This window comes from Scyliorhinus torazame, chromosome 13, assembly GCF_047496885.1.
Source record: "Scyliorhinus torazame isolate Kashiwa2021f chromosome 13, sScyTor2.1, whole genome shotgun sequence".
Taxonomy (NCBI): Eukaryota; Metazoa; Chordata; class Chondrichthyes; order Carcharhiniformes; family Scyliorhinidae; genus Scyliorhinus; species Scyliorhinus torazame.
This window is the reverse complement of record NC_092719.1, coordinates 88,574,110-88,597,210: the sequence shown is the minus strand read 5'-3', so window position 1 is coordinate 88,597,210 and position 23,101 is coordinate 88,574,110. Positions and strand designations below refer to the sequence as shown.

At 51.0% G+C, this 23,101-nt stretch overlaps 1 protein-coding gene across 1 annotated transcript in view; it reads right to left on the bottom strand.

The window, feature by feature from the left end:
- The window catches only part of LOC140388180 (dynein axonemal heavy chain 3-like), a 1,528,048-nt gene that overhangs the window by 807,053 nt on the left and 697,894 nt on the right, over positions 1-23,101 (bottom strand). Inside the window, exon 28 of the mRNA XM_072471941.1 lies at positions 10,400-10,508. Within this exon, the coding sequence (XP_072328042.1) occupies positions 10,400-10,508 (109 nt within the window). The remainder of the gene's footprint in view (positions 1-10,399; positions 10,509-23,101) is intronic.

Sequence of the window (23,101 nt, the reverse complement as noted above, 5' to 3'; positions counted from 1 at the left end):
AAACTAATCCCACTCTCTCCCTACGGTCCAGTATCCTGAGACTGTGCCTCCATGTTCTAGATTTCTCTGTCCAGGAGACATTTCTGTCTCAACGCTGTCAAACCCATTCAGAATTCTGCCTGTTACAATGAGTTCTGCTCTTATTTTTCTAAACTTCAGATAATATAAACCCAAGAGAAACTGCAGAATTAAATTATCAAAGAACAGAACTCGTGAAGTATTCTAGAGAACCTCCAATAACAAAGAGGATGGGGGTCTAGTTATTAATGGACACACAGGATAAAGTCACAGGTAATGGCAGAAATATTTAAGAATCATTTTCCTTGACAGAGAAACTGACATGGTGGACACAAACATCATAAAAAGAAATCAAACAGGATAGAAAGATATTTCAGGTGGAAAGGGGGAGATAATTGATAAAGTAATTAAACTTAGAGAGGATAAAACCTCGGATGTGGATGGATTGCATCTGTCCTTATTAAAAGTAGTCGGGAAGAAAATGACAGGCACGATTGTATCAAAGACAACTGGACCACATCAAAGTAGTTTAAAAAAGGGAACAGCGAACACTAATGTTATTCCAAAATGTAAAAAGAGGATGGAGCAATCAAGGGAATTATAGACCAATTAACATAATATTGGTGATCAAAAAAATAACAGAGGGCGCGATTCTCCGATGCTGTGCCGTTTTGGGAGAATCGCCTGGGGCGCCATTTTTTCACGCGACGCCGGTCCGACGCCCAAGCGGCAAGATCGGCACTATCGAGTTCCACGCGGCGCAGGCCGGAGAATCGCCCGAGACACCCAAAATGGCGATTCTCCGCTATGCCCGCTATTCTCCGGCCCGGATGGGCCGAGCAGCCTGCCCAAAACGACGGGTTCCCACCGGCGCCGTCCGCACCTGGTCGCTGCCGGCGGGAACAGCGCGGGAACGCTGGGGGGACGGCCTGTGGGGGTGGGGGGGGGAAGGGGGTTCCTGCACCGGGGGGGGGGGCTCAAATGGGGTCTGGCCCGCGATTGGTGCCCACTGATCGGCAGGCCGGCCTCTCTGAAGGAGGACCTCCTTTCCTCTGCGCCCCGACAATCCATCCGACATCTTCTTGCGGGGCGACCTCGGGGAGGACGGCAACCACGCATGCGCGGGTGAGTTACGCATGCCAGTTACGCGGCGCCGGCTTTAAGGCGGCACCAATGCCCGGCGCACGCTGACGACGCTGCTTTCGCGACACGCCCCCCGAGTTCCTCGCGGCCCCGCTCCTAGCCCATTTTCGGGCCATGAATCGATCGCGATCGGGCCCGTTTCGCGCCGTCGTAAAACAACGGCGTTCACGACGGCATGGGCACTTAGTCGCGGGAGTGGAGAATCGCGCCCAGAATCTTTACTGACAGGTATATTGGAGAAACACCTAATAACTGATAATATATAAAAGAAACAATCACAGCGCTAGGGTTCATGCAAGAGAGTGATAGAATTGAAAAATAAAGAGATTCTGTTAAATTTATATAAAACCTTTATATCATAGAATCCCTAGAATGCAGAAGGAGGCCATTTAGCCCATTGAGTCTACACCACCCCTCCGAAAGAGCACTCTACCTAGGTCCACTCACCCACCTTATCCCTGTATACCCACCTAACCTACATATCTTTGGACTGTGGGAGGAAACCGGAGCACCCGGAGGAATCCCACGCAGACACAGGGAGAATGTGCAGACTCCACACAGACAGTCACCCAAGGCCGGAATTGAACCCGCTGTCACTCAGTCATGTGGTGTGGGGCAATTGTGGGGCGGGTTTAGGTCAATCACCATGTGCACTAAACACAGGTCATCCTTCTGGTGGACAGGATTCGCCTGTGTGCATGAAGAGGCCTTGAAAGGTGGCCACAGGCATTGACTTGACCAAGAGAAGTCCTGAGCGGATGCACGCTGACTGCCACATCTCTGCAGTGAGGAGGCCGTCAGGAAGATGGAACCTTGTGGTCACGCGGTCTGCCTCATTGCTTTTAGACAGGAAAGAAGATGGAGAAGGATGCAGTGGCGGCACTTCCCTCACCAAAGGCAGGAGCAGAACCCTCAAGAGCAAGAAGTGGCAGGGCCCCCTCCACACGCAGAGGATGAACCTCAGAGAGCTATCACTCATAGGTGCATCAACAGACCCAGGGTCAGGAGACCCATGTGCCACCAGTAGAGAACCAGTGTTGCCGATGTCAAGGGAACTGGTCACGCACATATGCCACCTGCAGTAGAATTTTGCATCTCGGGGACTCAGAGGACAGAGAAAATGACCACTGCATTCAATTTCTATGGCAGTAACTCAGTCCAGGGTTCCACTGGGGATCTGTGCGGGAGCTTACAAACTTCCACCCACAAATGTATCCAGAAAATCAAGGATGCCGTTTTTGCCAAGGCACACAACTTTGTCAATTTTAACAGAGATCAGATGAGGCAGGAGCACTGAGGAACCAGCGAAGTGGTGAGAACACGATCCTCGAAAGGTATGTGTGAGAGAGCGAGTGATGGTGTCCCTTAAGCTAGCAGTGAGTGAGATCCCTGTGGATGGGTGAGCGAGTGTGTGAGCTGAGAGTGGTGGGAGGATGGACTCACTCTGGCAGAAAGGAGGAGATCATTCATCCTTTTGTGACACTCGGTGGCTGTCCTCTGCAGGATGTTGGTGCTGACCACCTCTACCACTGCCTCCCAGGCTGTGTTCATGACTTTGCTTTCTGGCCTTGGCCAGAGTGGTGGTAGAGAACATTGCAGCGAGCCTCCACTGCGTCTAATAGGTGTATGAAAGAGGCGATGGTAAATTTGGGGGCAGCATGTTTCCTATCTTTGGCAGCTGTTTGGTCCCAGCAGCTCCCTATTTCGGGAGGGTTGTTAGCTTTGTACTGGGGCAGCCTGTAAATATGGCGTCCGCATTACTGAAGCTCAGGCCATGACGAGGTGGGCGAATCAGAGACCTTCGGTCACTGATCCGATGTGAAAGGCGTGGTTCGTCATTTCTTAAACAAAATGCTGCACAATATGATGGAAAGATTGGTGCTGGTGGGTCAAACATCACTTCAAGAGCCCAAAATTAGACTTTGCCACTTTCTAGGCCAATTTCGCCCATAGAGGCATGGGACAAGATTTTTTGAAAGTGTAACTGAATGATAACAGAACTAAGAGGTTATACCTATTGAGAAAGATTAAACAGGCCGGGGCTTTGTCTCTTGAAATGAGAAGACTGGTGGGTGACCTGATAGAGATCTTTAAAATGATGAAATATGTTGATAGGATAGTGGTAGAGAAGATGCTCCTTAACTTCCTCAAGTGGCAGTCACTGGCAGATTGCCAATCAAAGAATCATAAAATCCCTACAGTGCAGAAGGAGGCCATTCGGCCCATCGCGGCATCACAAACCCTCCGAAAGACCACCACACCTAGGCCCACTCTCTCGCCCTATTCCCGTACCCTCACCAAGGCCTACTCCACCTAACCTTTGGACACTAAGGGGAAATTTATCATAGCCAATCTACCGAACCTCCACATCTTTGGACTGTGGGAGAAAACCGGAGAACCTGGACGAAACACACACTCTGGAGCAACTTATCTTCACTGGAATTCCAAAGGGCCTTCTCACCCAACCTTCCTGACTCAGGCCGGGTGAGATTCAGGCAGCGCATCCTCCGCTCCAGAGAGATGTAAAAGGAGTGAAGGAGGACACACCCTCTTTTTACAGCACTAGCTGCCATAAAGCAGGTGAGATTAATGGGTGAGTTTAGAAGGTGAGTTTAATGACTTGAGAGGGAACAGGTAAGTGAATTGGATGTGGGGGTTCGGACATCGACGGGGCTTGTTGGGTCGGGTGTGTCCGGAGTGGGGGGGATGTCCGGTTGGGCCAGGATGGGCTGACCGTGAAGATGCCTAGCTGGGGGGTTGCCTGGCTGAAGGCGAGCTCGTCAAACCAGGAGGTGTCTGGCCAGGAGGGAGGGGGTGTCTGGCTTTGGAGGTGGGGGACAGGACTGGTGTCAGGCAAGGATAGTGTCTGGCTGTGGGGGGATGTTGGTGTCAGGCTGGGGGGGGGGGGGGGGGGGGGTCAGGCCAGGGGCATGGTGTGTCTAGTTGGGGGTGTTGTGTGTGTGCGGGGTGTCCCAGGGGGCCTTGTCTGGGTTTTCTAAAGAGTTATTCTGAAGCTAGAAGTGCTTTTTCTCCTTCTGACTCTTTCAGAGTAACTGTCAGGGTAAAATTGGCAAAGTTAATAAAGTTGCCGGATGTTCCGAGCCCAGTGAAATTGTTAGCGCTTCGGGGCAATTGCCGGGCAAACACTTACCTGGGAACTTCCTAGAGGGATTCCTCAGCGCCTCACTGGTGTACCCCCAAATCTGAAACTGGGGAACCAGGGGTTATGGCCCAATGTTTCCACTTGTGGACAAGACCAGAACTGGTACCATGAATAAAATACAGTTGTTAATAAATCCAATCGGGAATTCAGGAAAAACCTCTTCACTCAGAGAGTGAGGAGAAAGTGGAACTCACTCCCACAGGGAATGGTTGAGGTGAAGAGCCTTGAGACGTTAAAGGTGAAGCTGGATAAACACATGAGGGAGGAATGAAAATGGTGACATGTTGATCGTATTAGATGGTGAAAGGAGCAGATGTGGAATACAAATGGTGCTGTTGGGTTGAATAGTCAAGAATTCGCAATGGTGGAGCCTGTGTTAAAAAAGCAGATCAATACTTTGTTCTATTTTTCATTAATACAATTCAGCATGATCTTGGATTATGCAAAGTGAGGAAGAACATGATTTCAACAACCAACAGGGGATGATAATGGAACAATAATTTCCAACAGGGGAGACAATGAAAATGTCAGCAAATGAATGTGCAAATGCAGATGTTGCATGAGAGAGTGCAGAGCAAAATTGAAAAGGGCATGTCACACTGGAGGCTGAGGGAATAACACCGGTATGTGTGCTTGTGACATCTGCCACCTGAATCAGTCTTAATCCTGTGGTGGGTTAAGGATATTGGTGCCCCTCTGGTTCAGATGCAACCCATCCTGCTTGTCCAGGTCCCACCTTCCCCAGAATGCGCTCCAATTATCCAAATACCTGAAGCCCTCCCTCCTGGTTAGGTCCTTCAACTTGCTAGACGTCTGGCGGACTCTCCATCCTGAATTACGGATGTACACCTTTGTGCGCCGTCCGTTCAGAGCGTCCAGAATCAACCGTCTTTATATTTCCAAGACGTACTTGCCCAACGTTCCGACGGCCTCCATGGAGCAGGTGCCGTGCTCGGACCACCACCTGGTGTGGGCGGGGCTCGCCCCATCCCGCGCTCAGACACGGTCCGCGTACTGGCACTTTAACAACCTGCTGCTGGAGGACGAGCGGTTCCTGGACTTGTTTCGCCGTTTCTGGGCCGGCTGGAGAAGGAAGCGGGGTGACTTCCCCTCCTTGAGGCTATGGTGGGACGTGGGCAAGACTCACGTCCACGCCTTCTGTCAGGGGTACACAAAGGGGTCTACGGCGGGGCAGAACTCCACGATCGCCAAATTGGCTGAGGAACTCCTCGATCTGGAGTCACGTCTCGCTCAGCCCGATGAGGACCCGGCTCTGGGGTGGGTGTACAGAGAGAAGAGGGGCGCGCTATGTGACCTGCAACTTGCCGGGTCCTGCGTACGTGCGGTCGTGGATCCGTCTCCTGACGGACATGGACCGCGGCTCCCCCTTCTACTCGCTGGAAAGAGGACGTGGGGCCCGTCGGCAGATTTCTACACTGCTGGCCGACGACGGGTCACTCGTCTCGGATCCAGAGGGGGTCAGGGCCCTGATTAGGGACTTTTATTCCGACTTCTTCTCTCCGGATCCGTCCAGCGAGGATGCTTGCAGAATTCTGTGGGAGGACCTGCCGCAGGTCGGCCCGGGGGACGCCAGGAGACTCGATCAAATCATCAACCTCTAAGAGCTGACCGGCGCCCTGGACAGCTTGTCACGGGGCAAAACCCCAGGGCTGCACCGGCTGACTGTGGAGTTCTTCAGGGCGATCTGGGACGTCCTGGGGAGCGACTATGTGGGGGTCCTGGGAGAATGTATTGCGACCGGGGAGATGCCCCTTTCGGGGCGCAGGGCCGTCATTGCCCTGCTGCCCAAGAAGAGGGATCTCCGCCTGCTTAAAAACTGGTGACCGGTCTCCCTCCTCAGCACGGACTACAAATTCTTTGCCAAGGTGATGTCTTTACGCCTTGGCCCTGTGATGGACCACATGATTCACCCTGACCAGTCCTACACAGTCCCGGACCGAACCATTTACGATAACATCCATTTGGTCCGGGACGTTATTCATTTTACCCAGAGGACTGGTATGTCGAGCACCTTCCTGTCTCTTGACCAGGAGAAGGCGTTCGACAGGGTGGGACTCTGCGAGCTTTCGGGTTCGGGACACACTTCGTCGCCCGGATTCGATTATTGTACGCCGCCTCAGAGTGTCTGATTAAGGTTAACGGGTCCCTGACGGCGCCTCTTCGCTTTGGGAGAGGGCTGCGTCAGGGCTGCCCCTTGTCCGGCCAACTTTATTCTGTGTGAGTGGAGCCTTTCCTGCGCCTCCTGCGGAGGAGGTTGTCGGGGCTGCTTCTGCGCGAGCCGGACATGGCGGTGGTCATCTTGGCTTACACTGATGACGTGCTCCTCATGTTCACTGACCCTGGTAACCTGCGGAGGATGCGAGAGTGCCAGGCTGTGTACTCCGCTGCGTCCTCTGCTAGGATCAACTGGGCTAAATGTTCCGGACTCCTGGTCGGTCCGTGGCAGATGGACTCCCTCCCGGAGGAGCTCAGGCCCTTTAGCTGGAGCCGGACCAACATCCTCTACTTGGGAGTCCATCTTTGCCCGGCAGAGGAAGCCTAGCCGGCGAACTGGCAGGAGCTGGAGACCAAGGTCATCACTCGCCAGGGACGCTGGTCATAAACCAGCTGATCGCCTCTATGCTGTGGTATCAGCTGGTCACTTTGACTCCTCCCCCTGACTTTGTCACACGCATCCAGAGAACCCTGCTTCGGATCTTCTGGGACAAAGGATTGCACTGGGTCGCTGCGGAGGTCTTGAGTCTCCCGATTGCGGAGGGCGGTCAGGCGCTGGTGTGCCTTCGCACCCAGATTGCGACTTTCCGCCTTCAGACTCTGCAGCGATATCTGTATGTTGAGCCTCCTCCAATATGGTGTGCCCTGACAATGTATTTCTTCCGCCAGGTGCACAGCCTGAACTACGCCGTGCAGCTCCTGTTCGTTGACCGGAATGGTCTTCGGAACTCTCTGTTGGCGCTGCCCGTCTTGTGCCAGGACCTTGTCAAAGTCTGGAACACGGTCGCCACGCGCCGCAGCTCTCCCCGGCCAGGAGTACTGGCTGTCGTAAGGGAGCCGCTGCTCAGGAATCCGCACCTCCGCCAATATCCATTCAGGTGGCTGGCGGAGCGGAGGGCTGTGGATGCCGGGGTGACCAGGATAGGGGACGTGCTGGGTGGCAGAGGGGCGGGCTGGATGACACCCTACGAGCTAGTCAGGCGCGGAGCGGTGTCTGTCCGGTGCGTGGCCAATGCTATCCAAGGCCTCAAAACGGTCGTGCTCGGCCACGTGGGCACACTTGGACTTGAGACAGCGCGGTTGTGCGGTGGTATCCCGTCTGAGCGGACCCCTGCTCGGACGGAATTCCACATTGGTCCCAAACCCCGGAACCATCCCCGGGTGCTGGTGCCCCACAGCCCCAGCCGCCTCGCGGAAATACCCTCCATGCCCTTTCGCACTGCGCAGAGGGGTTTCCTGTACGTCCTGCTGTTGCACACTTTCCACCTCCTTGCCCTCGCCCGCCGCCCGGACACACCTTGGCATGCCTCGTTGCCGTCCGGTGGCGGAGGTCCCCACTGGAGGTCTCTCTACGGAGGTGACCTCCCCATAAAACTGGGGGACCTGGGGTGGAGGGTGCTGCGCATGGCAGTGCCATGCAACTATCGTCTAAATCACTTCTCGGCTCTGCCAGAGACCTGCCACTTTTGTGGCCTGGTGGAGACCGTGGAGAACGTTTGTTGTCTGTCCTAGGCTGCACCCCCTTTTTGGTTTCTTGACCACGTTGTTGTTGAGGTTTTCTTTGCACTTCAGCCCCACGCTCCTGATCTACGGACATCCGGTACGGAGGGGGGCGGGGAAGGCGGAGGACCTCCTCGTGAACCTGCTCCTGGGCCTGGCCAAACTTGCCATTTATAGGTCCAGGCAGCGGGCGACCGAGGGGGTCGTCCAGCCTGACTGTCTGCCCATCTGCCGCTGCCTCGTTCGTGGCCGGGTGTCCCTGGAGCGGGAGCATGCGGTATCCACGGGCACACTCGAGGCCTTCCGTGCTCGGTGGGCACCGCAGGGGTTGGATTGCCTTATCGACCCCGATTCTCACGCTTTAATTTGACGGGTTTGTGATAAGTTTTTGTTTCATTTCTCGTTCTTTTTGGGCTGTGCTCCACTGGTTGTTTTGGGACATTCCCATCTTTTGTTTTATCATCAGTTCCTTTATGTTCTTTTGCTTGGTTTTCACACCCAGCATCACGCCAGTGTCAGTGACGCATGCTGGCCTAATCCTGCACGTGTAGATAAACGTGCAGGTCATAAACTCACAAAAAAACACAGGAAAACCAAAAAAGAATTATAAAAAAGAAAACCAAAACACATAAAAATTAGACTCGTGAGACCATATAAAAGGTCTAAGCCAAACAGCAACTTTTAAGTTAATTAATTAAATAAAAGAAAGATTAGACTTTAGATAAAAATGAACTCTTATTATCCCTCAGTCACCAAACTCTCACTATAGTACTCAAATGCACCCAAATTCAGCACTCAGTGCAAACCAGTTTATTTTATGATTAGCTAAGTTGTAAGGGAGAGGGTGAGAGAGAGACAGGCAGAATGTGGATCCAGAATCACTGTGCCTTCTGGAGATCCCTGGACTGATTTAGAATTGGATTGGATTTGTTTATTGTCACGCGTACCGAGGTACAGTGAAAAATATTTTTCTGCGAGCAGCTCAACAAATCATTAAGTACATGGGAAGAAAAGGGAATTAAAGAAAATACATAAGAGGCAACACAAGGTATACAATGTAACTACATAAGCACCGGCATCAGATGAAGCATACAGGGTGTAGTGTTAATGAGGTCAGTCCATAAGAGGGTCGTTTAGGAGTCTGGTGACAGTGGGGAAGAAGCAGTTTTTGAGTCTGTTTGTGCGTGTTCTCAAACTTCTGTATCTCCTGCCCGATGGAAGAAGTTGGAAGAGTGAGTAAGTCAGGTGGGAGGGGTCTTTGATTATGCTGCCCGCTTTCCCCAAGCAGCGGGAGGTGTAGATGGAGTCAATGGATGGGAGGCAGGTTCGTGTGATGGGACTGGGCGGTGTTCACGACTCTGAAGTTTCTTGCAGTCCTGGGCCGAGCAGTTGCCATACCAGGCTGTGATGCAGCCAGATAGGATGCTTTCTATGGTGCATCTGTAAAAGTTGATACGGGTTAATGTGGACATGCCGAATTTCCTTAGTTTCCTGAGGAAGTACAGGCAATGTTGTGATTTCTTGGTGGTAGCGTCGATGTGGGTGGACCAGGACAGATTTTTGGAGATGTGCACCCCTAGAAATTTGAAACTGCTTACCATCTCCACCTCAGCCCTGTTGATGCTGACAGGGGTGTGTGTGTACAGTACTTTGCTTCCTGAAGTCAGTGACCAGCTCTTTAGTTTTTTTGGCATTGAGGGAGAGATTGTTGTCACTGCACCACTCACTAGGTTCTCAATCTCCCTCCTGTATTCGGACTCGTTGTTCGAGATCCGGCCCACTATGGTCGTATCATCAGCAAACTTGTAGATGGAGTTGGAATTAGAATTACTACAGTGCAGAAGGAGGCCATTTGATCCATCAAGTCTGCACTGACCCTCTGAAAGAGCACCCCACTGAGGTCCACTCCCTCATTCTATCCCTGTAACCCCACCTAACCTGGACATTTGTACACTAAGGGGCAATTTAGCATAACCAATCCACCTAACCTGCACTTCTTTGGACTGTGGGAGGAAACCGGAGCACCCGGAGGAAACCCACGCAAAGTGCAACCTCCACCTGAGGCGGGAATTGAACCCAGGTCCCTGGAACTGTGAGGCAGCAGTGCTAACCATTGTGTCCATTTACTGGCATTGCATAGAGCACCCGCTTTCACAACCTTTCAGCTTTCCTTCCTTCTGCTGTGAGGTCTCACTTTGCCCAAAGCAAATACTTCAACGCAGAAGTTGGAAACAAATGCACTACGTTTGCAAATAGCTCCAAAGAATGAAAGAAAATAAACAGTTCACTTTTGGTGTCTAGTATCCCCGCCAACAGTGTCCAATGCAACATTCCATCTACCTGTTTAGCCACAGCTTTGGCCAGATCTTTGCAGGTTTCAGTTTTCCCAGTTCCTGCAGGTCCTTCTGGAGCCCCTCCAAGGTTCAGCTGTAAGGCTCCCATTAAAGTTCTGTAAGAGGAATTTGCAGAGTTGATGCTTCAGCTTAAACTGCAGAGACTCCCACAGTCGGTTATGGTAGCAACCATTACATGTCGAGATCGAGATTTATGCTGATACAATATAATCAGACCTGCTTAAAATCATTTTGCTGAACTGTGGTTGTATATGCTTCAGACACCTCCTTTAGATCAAATAAGTTCTATAAAAGGGATTTTACAGAGAAAATGGTAATCAAGGAAGAGCTAAAGATGAGGCAAAGTAAATCAGGAAAAAGTAGATCTGACTCCAAGTGAACAATGAACAGATTCAAGCACAGTATTGTGTTGTATTGCAGTTAATTATTTCCTAGTCATTGCCATCTCACAGCATTCACCATCATTCCAATACAATAAAACCTGCTTTAATTTTAACAACAAATTTTAGAAATTAGAGTGCTTCTGAAGAAACTCGAGTTGGGAATTAGAATAACAAAAGGATGATGTCCGACTGTAGATATCCCACATGTTGTTATTCGTTGAAAGGCAGCGATGTTTGTTTTAGAATTGGCCTGGGAGTTGGATGTGTGAAGATCAACAAGACATTCAGTAGATCATAGAATTGTTATGGTGCAGAAGGAGACCATTCAGCCCATTATGTGTGCACTAGCTCCCTGAATGAGTAACTCACTTAGTGCTATTCCCCCACCTTCTCCCCGTAATCCTGCCCATTCTTTCTTTTCAGATAAGCCTAATTTATTTTAAATTCTTCAACTGAACCTGGCTCCAGCACACACTCAGGCAGAGAATTCCCGACCCTAACTACTCGCTATGTGAAAACATTTTTCCTCGTATCACTTTTGGTTTTTTTTTGCCAATCTGTTTAAATCTCGTTCTCCATCCTTTTACAAACGGGAACAGTTTCTCCCGATCTACTGTCCAATCCCCTTATGCTTTTGAACATCTCAAATCTCCTCTTAGTTTTCTTCTCTCCAAGGAGAAAATGGTAACCAAGGAAGAGCTAAAGATGAGGCAAAGTAAATCAGAAAAAAGTAGATCTGACTCCAAGTGAACAAAGAACAGATTCAAGCACAGTATTGTGTTGTATTGCAGTTAATTATTTCAGGTTTGCACTAAGTGCCGAATTTGGGTGCATTTGAGTGCTATAGTGAGAGTTTGGTGACTGAGGGAGTTAGGTGAGGAGGGAGTAAGGTGCTCCTTTCATTTCATTTCCTCAAAGAGCGTGAAGGGAGCCGGGAATTTACAGAGAGTGCAGCTGACTGGGAGCAGAGTCGGAGGGCGGAGTTCCAGTTGGTCCACAGGGCAGCTATATTCTGTAAGGTAAGAGGGGATGGAGGCTAGGCCAGTTGCATGCTCCTCCTGTAGGATGTGGGTGGTGAGGGATTCCCGCTGACTATACCTATGGGAAGTGCACCCAACTCCAGCTTCTCAGAGACCGTGTTAGGGAACTGGAGCTGGATGAACTTCAGATCATCCGGGAGGCAGAGGGGGTGATAAAGAGGAGTTACAGGGAGGTAGCCACACCCAAAGTACAGGACAAGAGTAGCTGGTTACCGTCAGGGGAAAGAAAACGAACGGGCAGACAGTGCAGGGATCCCTCGTGGCCGTTCCCCTTCAAAACAAGTATACCGTTTTGGATGTTGTTGGGGGGTATGACCTACCGGGGGAAGGCCCTAGCAGTCAGGCCTCTAGCACTGAGTCTGGCTCAGAAGGGAAGGGGAGAGAATAGAAAAGGAATAGTGATAGGATACTCAATGGTTAGGGGAATAGATAGGAGATTCTGTGGTCGCGATCGAGACTCCCGGAAGGTATGTTGCCTCCCGGGTGCCAGGGCCAGGGATGTCTTGGATCAAGTCTACAGGATTCTTAAGGGGGACGGGGAACAACTAGAAGTTGTGGTGCACATAGGCACCAATGACATACCTAAGAAAAAGGATGAGGATCTAAGAAGTGATTTTAGGGAGTTAGGTTGGAAGCTAAAGAGCAGGACAAGCAGAGTAGTGATCTCAGGATTGCTACCGGTGCCACCTGCAAGTGAGGCAAGGGACAGAGAGCAAGTGCAGCTGAACACGTGGCTACAGGGCTGGTGCAGGAGGGAAGGCTTCAGATATATGGATCATTGGGATATCTTCTGAGGAAGGTGGGACCTGTACTTGAAAGACGGATTGCACCTAAACCAATATCCTGGGTGGAAGGTTTGCTAGAGCTCTTCGGGAAGGTTTAAACTGGTTTGGCAGGGGGATGGGAACCAGAGCTATGGATCAGAGGATAGGGTAGATGTTGAACAGGCAGAAATAGTATGCAGCAAGTCTGTGAGGAAAGATAGACAGTTGATAGGGCAAAGTTACACTCAGTGGAATGGGTTAAAGTGTGTCTGTTTCAATGCAAGGAGTGTCACGAATAAGGGCGATGAACTTAGAGCATGGATCAACACTTGGAACTACGATGTTGTGGCCATTACGGAGGCATGGATTTCACAGGGGCAGGAATGGTTGTTAGATGTTCCGGGGTTTAGATGTTTTCAGAAGAATAGGGAGGGAGGTAAACGAGGAGGGGGAGTGGCACTGTTAATTGGAGAGTGCATCACAGCTGCAGAAAAGGAGGTAGTTGAGGAGGGTTTGCCTACTGAGTCAGTATGGGTGGAAGTCAGAAACAAGAAAGGAGCAGTCATTTTATTGGAAGTTTTCTATAGACCCCCAATAGCAGCAGAGAGATAGAGGCAGATTGGGAGGCAGATCTTGGAAAAGTGCAGCAGTAACAGAGTTGTTGTCAAGGGTGACTTCAACTTCCCTAATATTGACTGGAACCTCCTTAGTGCAAATGGTTTGGATGGAGCAGATTTTGTCAGGTGTGTACAAGAAGGATTCCTGACTCAATATGTAGATAGGCCGACTCGGGGGGAGGCCAGATTGGACTTGGTGCTCAGCAACGAACCAGGCCAGGTGTCAGATGTCTCGGTGGGAGAGCATTTCGGTGACAGTGACCACAACTCCTTGACCTTTACCATCGTCATGGAAAGGGAGAGGAACACACAGTATGGGAACGTATTTAATTGGGGGAGGAGAAATTATACTGCTATTAGACAGGAGCTGAAGAGCATAAAGTGGGAACAATTGTTCTTGGGGAAATGCACAACAGTAATATGGGGATTGTTTAAGGAGCACTTGCTGCGAGTGCTGAATTGTTTTGTCCCACTGAGACGAGGAAGGACTGGTAAGGTGAAGAAGCCTTGAATGACAAGAGAAGTGGAGCTTCTAGTCAAGAGGATGAAGGAAGCTTACGTAAGGTTGAGGAAGCAAGGATCTGACTCGGCTCCAGAGGGTTACAAGGTAGCCAGGAAGGAACTCCAAAATGGACTTAGGAGATAAAAGAAGGGGGCATGAAAAAGCCCTGGTGCGAAGGATTAAGGAAAACCCCAAGGCGTTCTACACTTATGTGAGAAATAAGAGGATGATCAGATTGAGAGTAGGGACAGTGGCGGGAACTTGTGCCTAGAGTTTGAAGAGATGGGGGAGGTCATAAATGAATACTTTGCTTCAGTATTCACTAGAGAGAGGGACCTTGTTGCCCATGAGAACAGTGTGAACCAGGTTAATAGACTCGAACAGTTTGATATTAAGAAGGAGGATGTGCTGGAAATTTTGAAAAGCATCAGGATAGATAAGTCCCCTGGGCTGGACGGGATATACCCAAGGTTACTACGGGAAGCGAGGGAGGAGATTGCTGCGCCGTTGGCGATGATCTTTGCGTCCTCACTCTCCACTGGAGTAGTACCGGATGATTGGAGGGAGGCGAATGTTGTTCCCCTATTCAAGAAAGGGAATAGGGAAATCCCTGGGAATTACAGACCCATCAGTCGTATGTCTGTGGTGAGCAAAATATTGGAAGGGATTCTGAGAGATACGATTTATGAGTATTTCAAAAAACATATTTTGATTAAAGATAGTCAGCATGGCTTTGTGAGGGGCAGGTCATGCCTCACAAGCCTCATTGAATTCTTTGAGGATGTGACGAGACACATTGATGAAGGTCGGGCAGTGGATGTGGTGTATATGGATTTCAATAAGGTTCCCCATGGTAGGCTCATTCATAAAGTTAGGGGGCATGGGCTACAGGGAAATTTGGCTGTCTGGTACAGAATTGGCTGGCTGAAAGAAGACAGCGAGTGGTAGTGGATGGAAAGTATTCCGCCTGGAGGTCGGTGACTAGTGGTCTGTTCTGGGATCTCTGCTCTTTGTGGTTTTTATAAATGACTTGGATGAGGAAGTGAAAGGGTGGATTAGTAAGTTTGCCGATGACACGAAGGTTGGTGGAGTTGTAGGTAGTGTTGAGGGTTGTTGCAGGTTACAACAGGACATTGACAGGATGCAGAGCTGGGCTGAGAAGTGGCAGATCACCTTGATAAACGTGAAGTGATTCATTTTGGAAGGTTGAATTTGAATGCTGAATACAGGGTTAAAGGCAGGATTCTTGGAAGTGTGGAAGAACAGAGGGATCTTGGGGTCCATGTACATAGATCCCTCAAAGTTGCCACCCAGGTTGATAGGGTTGTTAAGAAGGCGTATGGTGTGTTGGCTTTCATTAACAGGGGGATTGAGTTTAAGAGCCGCGAGCTGCAGCTTTATAAAACTCTAGTTAGACCACACTTGGAATATTGTGTCCAGTTCTGGTCGCCTCATTATAGGAAGGATGTGGATGCTTTGGAGAGGGTACAGAGGAGATTTACCAGGATGCTGCCTGGACTGGAGGGCATCTCTTATGAAGAATAGTTGAGGGACCTAGGGCTTTTCTCATTGGAGCGAAGAAGGTAGACAGGTGACTTGATAAGAGGTGTACAAGGTGATGAGAGGCATGGATAGAGTGGATAACCAGAGACTTTTCCCCAGGGTGGAAATGGCTGTCACGAGGGGACATAATTTTAAGGTGATTGGAGGAAGGTATAGGGGAGATGTCAGAGGTAGGTTTTTTACACAGAGAGTGGTGGGTGTGTGGAATGCACTGCCAGCAGAGGTGGTGGAGTCAGAGTCATTAGGGACATTTAAGCAACTCTTAGACAGGCACATGGACAGCAGTAAATTGAAGGGGTGTAGGTTAGGTTGATCTTAGATTAGGATAAGTGGTCGGCACAACATCGTGGGCTGAAGGGCCTGTACTGTGTTGTACTGTTCTATGTTCCATGTTCCAACAGTCCCAACCTCTCCAATCTATCCTCATAACTGAAGTTTCTCATCCCTCTTCTGCACTCTCCAATGTGTTCACATCCTTCCTATAATAATCATCTTTATTGTCACATGTAGGCTTACATTAACACTGCAATGAAGTTACTGCGAAAAGCCCCTAGTCGCCACATTCCGGTGCCTGCCCGGGTACACGGAGGGAGAATTCAGCATGTCCAAATTACCTAACGGCGCATCTTTCAGAACTTGTGGGAGAAAACCGGAGCACCCGGAAGAAACCCACACAGACACAGGGAGAACGCGCAGACTCCACACACACAGTGACGCAGGCTTGGAGTCGAACCTGGGACACTGGAGCTGTGAAGCAACAATGCTAACCACTGTGCTGCCGTGCCGCCCAGGTATATTGCGGTGCTCAGCAATGTACACAATATTCCAGCTGAGGTTTAACTAGTGTGTCGTTCAGCATCACCTCGTTGCTCTTGTATTCTCTGCCTCTATTAATCAATCTCTGAATACGATATAAAACCATAAGACATCGGAGCAGAATTATGCCACTCGGCTCATCGAGTCTGCTCCGCCATTCAATCATGGCTGATATTTTTCTCATCCCCATTCTCCTGCCTTCTCCCCATAACCCCTTATCCCCTCATTAATCAAGAACCTATCTATCTCTGTCTTAAAGACACTCAGTGATTTGGCCTCCACAGCCTTCTGCAGCAAAGAGTCCCACAGATTCACCACCCTCTGGCTGAAGAAATTCCTCATCTCAGTTTTAAAGGTTCGTCCCTTTAGCCTGAAATTGTATCCTCTGCTTCTAGTTTTTCCTACAAGTGGAAACATCCTCTCCATGTCCACTCTATCCAGGCCTCGCAGTATCCTGTAAGTTTCAATAAGATCCCGCCTCATCCTTCTAAACGCCAACGGGTACAGACCCAGAGTCCTCAACCGTTCCTCGTATGACAAGCTCTTCATTCCAGGGATCATTCTTGTGAACCTCCTCTGAACCCTTTCCAAGGCCAGCACATCCTTCCTTAGATACGGGGCCCAAAACTGCTCACAATACTCCAAATGGGGTCTGACCAGAGCCTTATATAGCCTCAGAAGTAAATCACTGGTCTTGTATTCAAGCCCTCTCGACATGAATGCTAACATTGCATTTGCCTTCCTAACTGCTGACTGAACCTGCACGTTAACCTTAAGAGAATCGTGAACAAGGACTCCCAAGTCCCTTTGTGCTTCTGATTTCCTAAGCATCTTCGCAGTTAGAAAATAGTCTATGCCTCCATTTCTCCTTCCAAAGTGCATAACCTCACACTTTTCCACATTGTATTCCATCTGCCACTTCTTTGCCCACTCTCCTAGCCTGTCCAAGACCTTCTGCAGCCCGCCTGCTTCCTCAGGACTACCTGCCCCTCTACAGATCTTTGTATCATCTGCAAAATTAGCAACAGTGCCTTCAGTTCCTTCCTCCAGATCATTAATGTATATTGTGAAAAGTTGTGGTCCCAGCATCGACGCTTGAGGTAGACCACTAGTCACCGGCTGCCATCCTGAAAAAGACCTCTTTATCCCGACTCTCTGCCTCTGCCAGTCAGCCAATCCTCTATCTATGCCAGGATCTTACCTTAACACCATGGGCTCCTAACTTATTTAACAGTCTCCTATGCGGCACCTTGTCAAAGGCCTTCTGGAAATCTAAATAAATCACGTCCACTGGTTCTCCTTTGTCTAACCTTGTTACTTCCTCAAAGAACTCTAAAAGATTTGTCAGACATGACCTCCCCTTGACGAAGCCGTGCTGACTCAGTCCTATTTGATCATGCACTTCCAAGTATTCCGCAATCTCATCTTTAATAATGGACTCTAAAATCTTACCAATGACCGAAGTCAGACTAACCGGCCTATAATTTCCCGTCTTCTGCCTCCCTCCCTTCTTAAGCAGCGGTGTTACATTAGCTACTTTCCAGCCCTCGGGGACCCTTCCTGCCTCCAGTGATTCCTGAAAGATCATCACCAATGCCTCCACAATCTCCTGAGCTATCTCTTTTAGAACCCTGGGGTGTAGTCCATCCGGTCCAGGTGATTTATCCACCTTCAGACCTTTCAGTTTCCCCAGAACCTTCTCCTCAGTAATGGTCACAGCCCTCACCTCTGCCCCCTGGTTCGCCTGGAGCTCTGGCATCCCACTGGTGTCTTCCACCGTGAAGATTGATACAAAGTAACTATTCAGTTCCTCTGCCATTTCTTTGTTTCCTATTGTTACTTCTCCAGCCACATTTTCCAGTGGTCCAATGTCTATTTTTGCCTCTCTCTTACCTTTTATATATTGAAAAAAACTCTACTTCCTTTATATTACTAGCTAGCTTGCACTCGTACTTCATCTTCTCCCCCCTTATTGCTTTTTTAGTTGTCCTCTGCTCATTTTTAAACACTTCCCAATCCTCTGGCTTCCCACTAATCCTCATCACTTTGTATGCTTTTTCTTTAGCTTTTATGCGGTCCATGACTTCCCTCGTCAGCCATTAGCATGTCCTCACCTTAGCATGTTTCCTCCTCCTTGGGATGAATTTCTGTTGTGCCTCCCTAATAACCCCCAAAAACAAAACCCCTGCCATTGCTGTTGCACTGTCTTCCCTGCTTGGCTCCTTTTCCAATCAACTCTGGCCAGCTCCTCCCTCATGTCTTTGTAGTTACCCTTATTTAATTGTAATACTGTTACATCTGATTACAGCTTCTCCCTCTCAAACTACAGGGTAAATTCTATCATATTGTGGTCACTGCTCCCTAAGGGTTCCTTCACCTTAAGTTGCCTAATCAAGTCTGCCTCATTACACATCACTAAATCCAGAATTGCCTGTTCCCTAGTGGACTCTACCACAAACTGCTCCAAAAAAAACATTTCTTAAACATTCCACAAATTCCTTTTCTTGGGATCCTCTACCAACCTGATTTTCCCAGTCCACCTGCATATTGAAGTCCCCCATGATTATTGTAATATTGCCTATTTTACATGCCTTTTCTATCTCCTGATTTATTTTCTGCCCCACCTCCTGACTACTGCTAGGGGGCCTGTACATAACTCCCATCAGGGTCTTTTTACCTTTGCGATTCCTATACTCTACCCACAGAGATTCTATGCCTTCTGATCCTCTATCGCTCCTTGTTATCGATTTAACTTCATTCCTCACTAACAATGCAACCCCGTCCCCTTTGCCATCTGCCTGTCCTTTCGATAGGACACATATCCTTGTATATTTAGATCCCAGCCCTGATCCTCTTGCAGCCACATCTCTGTGAGGCCCACAACATCGTATTGGCCAATTTCAATGTGCGCAACAAGCTCATTTACCTTGTTCCGTATGCCAGGCGCATTTAGGTACAACACCCTCAATCCTGCATTGACCACCTCCCTTTTCACACTTGTCACCTTTTTTGCTCTGCCTGAGGATGATGTTGTTCTTTTATTTTGGTTCTCTATTTCCCCTTCAGTTATGACACCTTCTAAGCTCACATTCTGGTTCCCACCCCCCTGCCATGCTAGTTTAAATCCTCCCGAGTGAATTTAGCAAATCTCCCAGCCAGGATATCAGTGCCCCTCCAGTTTAGATGTAACCCGGTCTTCTTGTACAGGTCCCACCTGCCCCGGAAGAGATCCCAATGGTCCAAAAATCTGAAACCCTCCCTCCTACACCATCAGTTTAACCACGTGTTTAGCTGCACTATCCTCCTATTTCTAGCCTCACTGGCACGTGGCACAGGGAGTAATCCTGAGATTACAACCCTAGAGGTCCTGCTTTTTAGCTTACTGCCTAACTCCCTGAACTCCTTCTGCAGGACCTCATCACCTATGTACCTGGTTCCTGCCTATGTCGTTAGTACCTGTGTGTACTACGACCTCTGGCTGTTCACCCTCCCCCTTCAGGATGTCCTGTGTTCGTTCAGAGACATCCTTAACTCTGGCACCAGGGAGGCAACATACCATCCTGGAGTCTCTTTCCCATCCACAGAAGTGCCTATCTGTGCACCTTATTATAGAGTCTCCTACATGGGCAGCACGGTAGCTTCACAGCGCTAGGGTCCCAGGTTCCCTTCCCCACTGGGTCACTGTCTGTGCGGAGTCTGCACGTCCTCCCCATGTCTGCATGGGTTTCCTCCGGGTGCTCCGGTTTCCTCCCACAGTCCAAAGACGTGCAGGTTAGATGGATTGGCCATGCTAAATTTCCCTTAGTGTCAAAAAAGGTTCGGAGGGGTTATTGAGTTATGGGGATAGGGTGAAAGTGAGGGCTTAAGTAGGGTGGTGCAGACTCGATGGGCCGAATGGCCTCCTTGTGCACTGTATGTTCTATGTTCTAACTATCGCTCTTCTGTACTTTGCCCTCCTCTGCTGAGCAACAGAGTCAGGTACAAGGTCGAGCGGAACCAAGTTGCGAGGGACAAGGTCCAGCAGAACCAGGTCGAACGGAACCAGGTCAAGATTACGCAGGCCGAGAGGCGCCAGGTCAAATGGAACTAGGTCGAGAGGGACAAGGTCAAGTGGAACCAGGTCACGATGGACAAGGTCCAATGGGACCAGGCCGTCCGGAACCAGATCGCGAGATACAAGGTCAAGCGGAACCAGGTCGAACGGAACCAGGTCAAGATTACGCAGGCCGAGAGGCGCCAGGTCAAATGGAACTAGGTCGAGAGGGACAAGGTCAAGTGGAACCAGGTCACGATGGACAAGGTCCAATGGGATCAGGCCGTCCGGAACCAGATCGCGAGATACAAGGTCAAGCGGAACCAGATCGAACGGAACCAGGTCGAGCGGAACCATGTCGAGCGGAACCAGGTCCAACGGGACCAGGTCGAGTGGAACCAAGTCACTTGGGACAAGGTCCAGTGGAAGCAGGTCGAGAGGAACAAGGTCGAGCGGAACCAAGTCGTGAGGGACAAGGTCCAGCAGAACCAGGTTGAGATTATCCAGGCCAAGAGGCGCCAGGTCAAATGGAACCAGGCCGACAGAGACCAGGCCAAGTGGAACCAGGCCCAGAGAGGCCAGGCCAAGTTAAACCACAACCAAGAGGGAACAGGCCGTGTGGAACCAGGCCAAGATGTACCAAGCCAAGTGAAACCAGGCCGAGAGGACCCAGGCTGAGAGGTACCAGGTCGAGATTATCCAGGCCAAGAGGGACCAGGTCGAGTGGAACCAGGTCCAACAGGACCAGGTCGAGCAGAACCAGGTCCAACGGGACCAGGTCGAGCGGAACCAGGTTGAGCGGAATCAAGTCGCGAGGGCAAGGTCCAGCAGAACCAGGTCGAACGGAACCAGGTCAAGATTATGCAGGCCGAGAGGCGCCAGGTCAAATGGAACCAGGTCGAGGAGGACAATGTCAAGCGGAACTAGGCCGCGAGGGACAAGCTCAAGCGGAACCAAGTCACGATGGACAAGTTCAAATGGGACCTGGCCGAGCGGAACCAGATCGCGAGCGACCAGGTCAAGCGGAACCAGGTCGAGCGGAACCAGGTCCAACGGGGCCAGGTCGAGCAGAACCAGGTCCAACGTACCAGGTCAAGCGAAACCGGGTCCAACGGGACCAGGTCAAGTGGAACCAGGTCCAGCGGAACCAAGTCGCGTGGGACAAGGTCCAGCAGAACCTGGTCCAGCAGAACCAGGTCGAGATTATCCAGGCCGAGATGGGACCAGGCCGAGAGGGACCAGGTCGAGTGGAACCAGGCCGGGAGGGACCAGGACGAGTCTAACCAGGCCGAGAGGGATCAGGTTGAGTGGAACCAGGCCGAGAGGGACCAGGCCGAGTGGAACCAGGCCAAGAAGGATCAGGCCAAGTGAAACCAGGCCAAGAGGATCCAGGCCGAGAGGGACCAGGTCGAGATTATCCAGGCCGAGAGGGATCAGACCGAGAGGGACCAGGCCGAGAGGGACCAGGCTGAGTGGAACAAGGTCGAGTGGAACCAGCCCAAGCGGGACCAGGCCGAGTAGCACAAGGCCGAGAGGGACCAGGTCCAATGGGACCAGGCCGAGTGGAACCAGGTCGAGTGGAACCAGGCCAAGAGGGACCAGGTCGTGTGGAACCAGGTCCAACGGGACCAGGCCGAGCGGAACCAGGTCCAACAGGACCAGATGAAGCGGAACCAGGTACAACGGGACCAGGTCAAACGGAATCAGGTACGACGGGACCAGGTCCAAAGGGACCAGGTCAGGCGGGACCAGGTCCAACGGGACTAGGTCGAGCGGGACCAGGTGCAACGGGACCAGGTCGAGCGGAACCACGTTCAGCGGAACCAAGTCGCGAGGGCTAGGCCCAGTGGAACAAGGTTGAGCGAAACCAAGTCGCGAGGGACAAGGTCCAGCAGAACCAGGTCGAACGGAACCAGGTCGAGATTACGCAGGCCGAGAGGCGCAGTGTCAAATGGAACCAGGCCGCGAGGGACAAGGTCAAGCAGAACCAGGCCGCGAGGGACAAGGTCAAGCAGAACCAGGTCACAATGGACACGGTCCAATGGGACCAGGCCGACCGGAACCCGATTGCAAGGGACAAGGTCAAGCGGAACCAGATCGAGCGGAACCAGATCCAACAGTACCAGGTCGAGCGGGACCAGGTCGAGCGGAACCAGGTCCAACGGGACCAGGTCGAGCGGAACCAGGTCCAACGGGACCAGGTCAAGCAGAACCAGGTCGGAAAGGACCAGGTCGAGCGGAACCAGGTACAACGGAACCAGGTCAAACGGAATCAGGTACAACGGGACCAGGTCGAGCGGGACCAGGCCAATGGGAACTAGGTCGAGCGAGACCACGTGCAACGGGACCAGGTCCAGCGGAACCAGGTCCAGCGGAACCAAGTCATGACGGCAAGGTCCAGTGGAACCAGGTCGAGAGGGACAAGGTCGAGCAGAACCAAGTCGCGAGGGACAAGGTCCGGCAGAACCAGGTCAAATGGAACCAGGTCGAGAGGGAGAAGGTCAAGCAGAACCAGGTCACGATGGACAAGTTCCAATGGGACCAGGCCGAGCGGAACCAGATCGCGAGGGACAAGGTCAAGCTGAACCAGATCGAGCGGAACCAGATCCAGCAGGACCAGGTCGAGTGGAACCAGGTCGAGCGGAACCATGTTGCGTGGCACAAGGTCCAGCAGAACCAGGTCGAGCGGGACCAGGTGCAACGGGACCAGGTCGAGCGGAACCACGTCCAGCGGAACCAAGTCGCGAGGGCTAGGCCCAGTGGAACAAGATTGAGCGGAACCAAGTCGCGAGGGCTAGGCACAGCAGAACCAGGTCGAACGGAACTAGGTCGAGATTATACAGGCCGAGGGGCGCCAGGTCCAATGGAACCAGGCCGCGAGGTACAAGGTCCAATGGGACCAGGCTGAGCAGAACCAGATTGCGAGGGACAAGGTCCAACGGTATCAGGTCGAACGGAACCAAGTCCAAC